Source organism: Sapajus apella, unplaced genomic scaffold, assembly GCF_009761245.1.
Source record: "Sapajus apella isolate SASKATOON/1434 unplaced genomic scaffold, GSC_monkey_1.0 scaffold11, whole genome shotgun sequence".
Lineage (NCBI taxonomy): Eukaryota > Metazoa > Chordata > Mammalia > Primates > Cebidae > Sapajus > Sapajus apella.
In genome coordinates, this window is record NW_022436951.1 from 41,997,999 (window position 1) to 42,007,713 (window position 9,715).

General features: G+C 51.5%; 1 protein-coding gene across 2 annotated transcripts in view; it reads right to left on the reverse strand.

The window, feature by feature from the left end:
• PDCD6 (programmed cell death 6) overlaps positions 1–439 on the reverse strand; it is a 13,698-nt gene extending 13,259 nt beyond the window's left edge. Inside the window, exon 1 of one of the 2 annotated variants that reach the window (XR_004269377.1) lies at positions 227–438. Coding sequence is in view for 1 of the 2 variants with exons in the window: in XM_032279194.1 (XP_032135085.1) it covers positions 227–327 (101 nt within the window). In the remaining variant the exon portion in view is untranslated. Of the gene's footprint in view, positions 1–226 lie in introns of both variants that reach the window. The other variant, XM_032279194.1, reaches the window with a different exon arrangement.
• Between the last annotated feature and the right edge of the window lie 9,276 nt (positions 440–9,715).

The following is a 9,715-nucleotide window of genomic DNA, read 5'->3' on the forward strand; positions in this document are numbered from 1 at the left end:
GGGGACCCGGCAGGGGACGGGGGAGGACACAGGGGACCCGGCAGGGGACGGGGGGGGACACAGGGGACCCGGCAGGGGACGGGGGCGGCCGCGGGGTCGGGGCAGGGGACGGGGGGGACACAGGGGACCAGGCAGGGGACGGGGGCGGCCGCGGGGTCGGGGCAGGGATCCGAGCGGCCGCGGCAGAGGCGGAGGCGGGAGGTGCCGGGGCGGTGCCAGGCCGCACCTCTGGAAGACGTTCCACAGGAAGCTCTGGTCCGGCAGCGCCGCGCCCGCAGCAGGGCCGGGGCCGGCCCCGGGGCCGGGGCGGTAGGAGTAGGCGGCCATGGGCCGAGGCGCGCGTCTGGGCTGGGGCGCGGGCGGCTGAGGGAGACGGCTCAGGGCGACTCCGCTTCCGGGTCTGCCGGGGGCGGGACCTGGCGCTACCGTCACTTCCGGGGACGCAGGAAATGCGTGGGCTCCGCAGGGGTCACGGGGTCCCGCGGGGCCAATCCCCTCGCAGCCGAGTTGCCGGGCAACGCCCTGGCAGCCGCGGGGCCTGCGCGGTCGGGGGCCGCGGGAGGAGGCGGGAGGTCGCGCGCCGGCTGCCTGCGCGGAACGCGGAAGGCGCGCGGAGACAGGGTCCCGCGCCGGCCCGGGGCGGGAAGTGAGGGAGCGGAGACTGAGTTTGCCTTTCCGTTCTTGTGTAAAAGGAAGTTTTGACGCGAGCGGGATTCGCGCTAACAGTGGAAAGCCCTGGCGGGGGCGTCCCGGCGCTTTGGGAGGCGGAGGCGGAGGCGGAGGCGGAGGCGGGCGGAGCTGTTGAGCCCCGCGGTGCGGCCCAGCCTGGGCAGCCTGGCGGAACCTCAGCCCTACAAACGTTATAGACCGGGCGTGGGGCCGGGCTCCTGGGGGCCCCGCCGCTCCGGGGGCCGAGGCGGGAGGATCGCCCGAGCCCGGGACGTCGGGGCCGCCGGGAGCCGAGATCGCTGCGCTCCAGCCCGGTCGACCGCCGGACTCTGCCAGAAAAGGAGAAAAAAGTGCAGGCCGGGCGCGGTGTCTCACGCCTGTAATGTCAGAACGCTGGGAGGCTGAGCGGGCGGATCACCTGAGGTCGGAAGTTCGAGACCAGCCTGACCAACGTGGAGACAACCCCATCTCTGCTAAAAATACAAAATTAGCGCAAGCCCGTAATCCCAGCTATTCTGGAGACTGAGGCAGGAGAATCGCTGGAGGCGGAGGTTGCAGTGAGCGGAGATCGCGCCATTGCACTCCAGCCTGGGCAACAAGAGCGAAACTCCATCTCAAAAAAAAAAAAAGCAAAACACAATTCGGGTGAGAAGCGCAGCGTGCGGCATTCTCCGTCGTCTCTTCTGCCCTCGAAAGCTTCCCCCTGGGTTTAACCTGCGCCCCTGCGCGGGGCATCAGCGCGGCCCCCGCCCTCGCGCAGCTGGAAACACTGGGCGCCCCCGGCCGGGCCCATCTGCTGGTCGCGCAGCCCACAGCCCAGCCTCCCTCCTGAGACAGCGCTGCCTTGGTGCTGGGCGCGGTTCTGCAGTGGAGCCTGCAGTGCTCGTAGCCGAAACCTACGAATCCCCGGAATTGGGAAGTGCCAGCTTTGACCAACTGTGATCCCTGGGTCTTTCCCCCACGCGCGCTTTGGGCCCACGTTCCACCTCAGTCCTGTGTCCTGTGTCCCAGTTCAGGATACTACAATTATTCTCAGTATTTCATAACGTTATTCCAGTCTTTTATGTTGTTCAGTGCTTCCTTCCGTGAACGCTTTTTTCATCCTCAGAGTTCCTAAGGTTTCCTCTGAATTTTCACCCAGTTGCCTACCCAGATGTTGAATGGACCCAGAGCCAAGGACGTAGTCTTTTATCAGTGGCACCTGAGCCGTTCTTCCCTGTGGACGCGAATCCATTATTCAGCGCTCTGGGCACAGCTATAGATACGATCAGCTCCATTCTCCCAGCTATCTCATCCTCTGTCCCATTTTTCTGGCTCTTGTCCACAAAGCATATATATACCTGAGGGTTCTTTCAAATTCCTCAAAGAAATTTAGATATTCTATGGCTTTGGCATTCACCTGTGTTAATCTACAAACCTCTTCTACAATGTGAATTCTTTTTTCAAGATGTAGTAATTCAAGTGGTTTCTAGTGTTCTCTTCATAGTCTTGTAAACCAAAAATAAAATTCTTGGCCGGGTGTGATGGCTCACGCCTGTAATCCCAGAACTTTGGGAGGTGGAGGCAAGCAGATCACCTGAAGTTGGGAGTTCAAGACCAGCCTGACCAACATGGAGAAACCCAGTCTCTATTAAAAATACAAAATTAGCTGGGCTTGGTGGCACATGCCTGTAATCCCAGCTACTGGGGAGGCTGAGGCAGGAGAATCACTTGAACCAGGAGGCAGAGGTTGTGGTGAGCCGAGATCATGCCATTGCACTCCAGCCTGGGTAACGAGCAAAACTCCATCTCAAAATGAATAAATAAATAAATAAAATTCTAAGGCCCCACCCCAGCTGAATGGACCCCTCCTCTGGGCCAGGGCACTCCAAAGTTGTGCGTAACACCCCCCAGGGGTACCGAGGGAGAACTGTCCAGACCCCAGGCACAATTCGTACCTGAATATCTTAGTTTATAGTGTTATTACTCAGCTATTTCCTTTATATAATCCTTTATATGTAATCATATATTGGTTTCTAGAGTTAGCGCCTGAAGTATAACTTACTGCTTACGTATATCCGGCTTATATCCCCATACTTATATCTAGCATACTTAGTTCTATATACTCTTTCTATATAATCATACAGGTACTGTAGTCGGAGCTGTACTGACACATTTAGTGCTGATTTATAGAATCCTTCCATATAACCATATAGTAGTTTGTACTAGGAGGAATGCCCAGAGCAGTCAAAACAGAAGCAGTACATGGGAAAACACCCAGACCAGGATGAGAACCAGACCCCGGCAGTGGCGTCCCTGCCTGAAAGGGCACATGCTGTATGGCAGGCCTGGAGCAGGAGCCTCTCCTCCTGATAAAGGAGTTGTAGCACCTTGCATCCAGCTCCGGTGGAAAGTCAGCCTCAGGCCTGAGATCCTGGAAGTAACCAAGGGAGAAGAACCCCTCTGGTGTGACCAGTCACGGCAGCTGTACACCCTGTCAGTCTTCTCGCTTCTGTGCTGGCTCAAATCATCCTCCCATAAATATCTTAAGAGAAGAGCATAAATCTGTCAGCTCCCACTGCATTGGCTTACAGTATCCTTCTATTAGAGATCCTTTGAAGTCTCCAGCCCCCGGATAAGAAGAGTTGCGCACGACACCTGCTGTACACAGCCCACCCCCTTGCCTCAGTGACCTAATGGGGGTGGACCCCTTTTCTGTACACAACCTTCTACTACCGTGCATAGCAGGGCCCCCTGCTGCGCACGGCCCACCTCTCTGCCCAAGTGACATAATGGGGTGGCCCCCTTGCTTGTGACTCACGTGATTATGTATGCCCTGTTACTAAGCCTATAAACAATGACCTCACTATAACCCTGCCCCCTAATTCTACCTAATAAATACAGAGGCTTTGGGGTATTGGGGGGCCCTCGCTGATCTCCACTCACAGATGGCGTGGTCCCCCGAGTCTGGATGCTCTTCACCAGTTCTTCAGTGTCCTGTCTCTTTACTTCTCGGATCCTGCACCTCAGCACAGCATAAGGGACACCCCACGACCCTTTGGGGCCCCTACGGCCCCACAAAAGTTACCTGAAAAACTGATTCAGGCCATGACATGAAGGAGGTGTTGGACGTGCTTCCCTGTACCCTTCTCCCTTTTGGAATTCCGGGAAAGCCAACACAGACCTTAAGTCTGATGATAGATACCATCTCTTCTCCCTGAAGCCTGCTACCCCAAGGCTTCATCTGCATGATAAAACACAACCTCCTATTTCTGTTGGTAATAACTCTCAACCGATTGCCAACCAGAGCATTTAAAATCTACCTATAACCCAGAAGCCCCCACTTGGAGTTGTTCCGCCTTTCTGGACTGAACAAATGTGTATCTTAAATAAATTCGATTGATGTCTCATGACCCTGTAAAATGCATAAAAACAAGTTGCACCCCGAGCACCTCCTGAGGGTTGTGTCACAGACACGGTCACTCTATTTGGTTCAGAATAAATCTCTTCAAATATTTTAGAGTTTCACTGTTTTCATTGACAAAGTATTCATATTACTTGTAGAAGAATCCTTCCTAGAATCTTCCACAGCTCTTTAATCTGTAGTTTCCAAAGTCCATCTTCCACTAGCTTCTTTTTTGTTCTCCAGCACTCTGAAAATACTAACAACTGTGATTTTGTGACCCAATTTGGAAGTTCCTTTTACAGGGAACCCTCAGTGAGAAATAGCTCAGCACTGGACACAGCGGCTCACATCTGTAATCCCAGCTGGGACGCTGAGGTGGGAGGATCACTGGAAGCCAGAACTTCAAGACTAGCTTGGGCTATTTTAAAATTAAAAAACGAAACACCCGTGACTGCAGCAGGCCTCAGCCTCCCTCTCCCAACAGGTAGCTGGGCTCCACCAACTGTTGGCGGCGTCTCCAACCTGGAGTGCACAGCTGTCATCACGCACGGCACCCAGGAGTCTCAGTTACATTTTCCGTTCAGTTCTAGGGGTGGAAAATGCATTCATTCAAGGGAGGACACACTTAATGAATGCAACAAGCTAGAATCCACCCTAGTATTTAAATATGTTACTCTGTTTAATCCTCATCATGCCACAGCACCACATCCACGTTTTACTGAAGAAAACCATAGTTTAGAGAAGGTAGCTTGCCTAAGGCGAGCAGGCAGTAAGAGGAGGTTCAAGCCCAGATCTTTTTGTGCTTCTCCTATGCCTTCTCAGTGGCAGCAAGGCTGACTCTTGAAAGGGACGTGAGTTACTATGAAATTAGGGTTTGAAGAAGAACACCCTGCATGGACCCTCATGTCAATGTCCAAATGGGCGAGTCTAGAACAAGAGATACTGGCCTGATACATACACAACCCACGCAGCTGCGGTCTGGCCTTTTCTGCAACCGACCAGAAGGAGCCTCCAGCCCTGAATCCTGTCAGCGCCTGGGCTGTGCTGCATGGGACAACACTGTCTTCCCCAAGTCCTCTCCACATTCTCAGAGGTGGGGGTGCTGCCTGAGTCCTGTCTCCAGGGGGCAAGGCTACAGCGGAAACCACCTGCCAACGAAAAGCTCACCTCCCAGCCCTGGTTCTGCTGACGGAATCACTGGAGCATCCAGGTACCAGTATCTCCTCACCTGCCTCAGATCCAATTTCCTCCTAACCAGGTCTGTTCTAAGCTTTCCAGGAGTTGAGAAATTAACTGAAAGATATCAGTTTCCTCCCTGTGTTAACGTTAATTGCATAATGTATCCAAATACTGGGTGAGTCTTTCCTTTGGTCTAATTTCTCTGAGCTAATTTGAAAATGCCTTTTCTGTTTTCCTTAGAATTTTTTTTTTTTTTTTTTTTTTTTTGAGTCTCTGGTTGTAAAATCAGGGTAAGAAAAAGAAAAAATAAAAGAGGAGTCTTGCTCTGTGGCCCAGGCTGGAGTGCAGTGGCTTGATCTCGGCTCTGCAACCTCTGCCTCCCTGGTTTAAGCAATTCTCCTGCCTCAGCCTTCCAAGCAGCTGGGACTACAGGCACCCTCCACAGGCCCAGCTAATTTTTGTATTTTTAGTAGAGACGAGGTTTCACCATATTGGCCAGGCTGGTCTAAAACTCTGACCTCATGATCCACCCACCTCGGCCTCCCAAAGTTCTAGGATTACATGCGTGAGCCACTGCGCCCGGCCTCCTTAGAATTTTTCTAAATGTTTCTGGGAGCTTGTGTTCCTGGGGCTTTCCACAGAGCACCCTCTTGTGCATCTGATGTCTTTAGCACAGAGGCCCTCGACGAGTGTTTGTTGAGTGAACACATGACCATCTGTCCTTTGTGTGAACGAGCATGCACAAGTCCACATTACCTCAGCACATGCATCCAACAGCAGCCCTCCGAAGCCACCTGGGTTCAGTTATTTTCTCAGGATCACTGACCGCTGCATCGTGACATTTGCACACAGAATCTTTCATTTTTCAGTCACTTTCCCTTTTTCCAGGTTCCAGCCTTGGAATTCCAGGGACAGAGCCAACCGTGCCTGGCACCCCGCCCCCCCATCTTGGGACTACTTTCTCCTGTGGCTCCCGTGCTCCTTCCAACATTTTTCTGCCAGAATTCAGAATGGAAGAGAATGACCTACCACTTTGTTCCCCCTTTTTTGCTCTTCTACCAAGTACTGCTTTTCACACGGGCGTTTCACTGAGTAGTGGACACTCAAATAGGTGCTGTTCAGTGGGAGAGGGTGTGGGCAAAGGGCACATCAGTGCTGGCCAATGGAGCTTTCTGACGAGGCCACTGTCCCGCAGCTGCACAGTCCAGTGCGGGTCTGAGTATCTCAGACACAGCTCACCCTTTTCCTGCCTTTGATCCGTGCTAGGAATTATCCACACCTTCTCGCTGGGCAACATTCTACGTTGACCCAATTATTTTACTTCTTTGGTTTGTCCTTTCTCCTAACAAGTATGGGTTCATTTTGAAACCCTGAAACCCACATTTACAAAACATTTTCAATATGAAGCATCGTTCCATGACTCAGTAATTAGTGGAGTACTATAAAAATTTACATTTTCAGACCACCCACTGCCCAATGGTTTTCTTAGTCTCAGTACTCATGAAAACTGTCTGAAGGTTTGTTTCTGGTTCCTTAGTAGACATACACACAAGGAAGCTGCCCAGCAGTTATTTCTTGGAAACTAAACTGGTCCTTCTGTTGCCATCCTATCATGCTTCAGGGGTGCCTGTGGTATTTTTTTTTTTTTCTTGAGATGGAATTTTGCTCTCGTTACCCAGGCTGGAGTGAAATGGCTCGATCTCGGCTCACCGCAACCTCTGCTTCCTGGGTTCAAGTGATTCTCCTGCCTCAGCCTCCTGAGTAGCTGGTATGTGCCACCACGCCAGGCTAATTTTATATTTTTAGTAGAGATGGGGTGTCTCCATGTTGGTCAGGTTGGTCTTGAACTCCCGACTTCAGGTGATCTGCCCGCCTCCACCTCCCAAAGTGCTGGGATTACAGACGTGAGCCACCATGCCTGGCAGCCTGTGCCAGTTTTTAATTCTTTGTCCTAACACTTAAATGTTTGCTCAAACACCCATGCTACTACTACTCTGAGTTTACAGAAGGCTTGGGGATTTACTTTCTTACTGGCTGGCATGAAGCTGCCTGAGGTTGCCAGGGGTCTCCACCTGTTGTTTTTCCTTCGTTTATTGGACCGTGTCATCCCATTACATGTCTGCCATGGAGGTTTTCAAACTGTGGTCCCTGGGCATGTTAGAAATGCCAATTCTCGGCCGGGTGTGGTGGCTCAAGCCTGTAATCCCAGCACTTTGGGAGGCCGAGGCGGGTGGATCACGAGGTCAAGAGATCGAGACCATCCTGGTCAACATGGTGAAACCCCGTCTCTACTAAAAATACAAAAACATTAGCTGGGCATGGTGGCGCGTGCCTGTAGTCCCAGCTACTCAGGAGGCTGAGGCAGGAGAATTGCCTGAACCCAGGAAGCGGAGGTTGTGGTGAGCCGAGATTGCGCCATTGCACTCCAGCCTGGGTAACATGAGTGAAACTCCATCTCAAAAAAAAAAAAAAAAAAAAAGAAATGCCAATTCTCAGGCCTAACCAGGACTGAATGGAAGTTCTGGGGTAGGGTCCCTCCAGGTGATCCTGTTACACACCTTGGAGAACCGTGGCATTAGAGGTTGCAATCTGACAGTTTTCTAACTGCCATTCTTCACTCACTTATTTGCAGGAATTCTTCCGTAAAGAACATGTCCTAACCAACCAGGTTTCCCTGAATTGTGGTTTGTAGAGAAAAGGCAGGATAACGCTTCTCTTCCTTCAAGCATCCATTCTCAGGGTTGGGGGTCAGTGCCCTAGTTACCTTCAAGAGTGACCAATTACATGCTTTTGTTTGGTTGGTTTTGGCTTTGAAACCATCACCATGAATTCATGGTTTATTAGAGACCACAGTCTAGGTGCTTGATGTGTCTGCTGCCACGGGGGCAGAGCTAGGAAACGTGTATGTGAAAAGAACAAATGAGTTTACATTTCTGTTTCAAATTTAGAGTATGTTTTTATACCTCTTTTGCAGAAAAATATTTAATTAATTAATTTATTTTTTGAGATGGAGTCTCACTCTTGTTGCCCAGGCTGGAGTACAGGGGCGTGATCTCAGCTCACTACAACCTCTGCCTTCCGGGTTCACGCAGTTCTCCTGCCCTAGCTTCCCTAGTTCCTAGGATTACCATGCCTGGCTAATTTCGTATTTTTAGTAGAGACAGAGTGTCTCCATATTGCTTAGGCTGGTCTTGAACTCCCGACCTCAGGTGATCTACTGCTTCAGCTTCCCAAAGTGCTGGGATTACAGGTGTGAGCCACTGCGCCTGGCCTAATTTTTGTATTTTTAGTAGAGACAGGGGTTTCATCATGTTGGCCATGGTGGTCTCAAACTGCTGACCTCAGGTGGCCTGCCCGCCTCAGCCTCCCAAAGTGCTGGGATTACAGGCATGAGCCACCACTCCTGGCCAGAAAAATGTTTTAGCATTAACATAATTAGTTATTAGCTTCAACTCCCACCACACGTAAGTTCAAAGGGTTAATACCAATAAGACAAGTAACAATAAGATGATTGATTGAAATTTAGGATTTCAGTGGCTCTATTTGTCTTTAGACTATGGCTCACTGAATTTGCACACTTGAAGTGCTGTGTTCTGGAGATGGTCTGACGACGCATGGAATCACAGGCTGCGTGACTATCACCGGCCTGATATGCAGCTGGGCTGCAGGAACCCATGATGCTGCCTGGCCCAGCCAGCGCCAGGGCACTCCTCAAACTGGATTCTGACGCCACAGCACCCGGGACGCTACCTAGGGGCTTTCTCTGCAGGATGGAGTGGCTGAGTGTGCCCGGAATTGACTCTCCTGAACCTGTGGAGCACGGGCTGGTGAAAGAATGCACCAACAGCCACAGTGAGCACGGGCCCCGCTGCCCATGAGGAACCCGGCTCCCGGATGCCCCGTGCTGCCACCTCTTTCCTGTCTCACCTCCCATTCCCTTCAGCTGCTGCTCAGGGCCACCTTCCATATTTTGGTCTCAGGGCTGATGCCTTGTAGAATACAATCCAAGGCAATTAGATTCATTCATTTCAGATTCTATTTTTTCAATTTTAGGGGCTATCTTAAAAACTTAGTTTGGTGATAAGTAAAACATTTACAATTTCAAAGTCCAAAGTATTACTTCAGAATCTATTTCAGTTTTTTTTCCCACCACTGACTGCTATCCCCTACAGCAACCACGTTAGTTTATCTTTCTGCTGTTTTAAGAAAAAGCAAATATCGGCCGGGCGCGGTGGCTCAAGCCTGTAATCCCAGCACTTTGGGAGGCCGAGGCGGGTGGATCACGAGGTCGAGAGATCAAGACCATCCTGGTCAACATCGTGAAACCCCGACTCTACTAAAACTACAAAAAATTAGCTGGGCATGGTGGCGCGTGCCTGTAGTCCCAGCTACTCAGGAGGCTGAGGCAGGAAAATTGCCTGAACCCAGGAGGCGGAGGTTGCGGTGAGCCGAGATCGCGCCATTGCACTCCAGCCTGGGTAC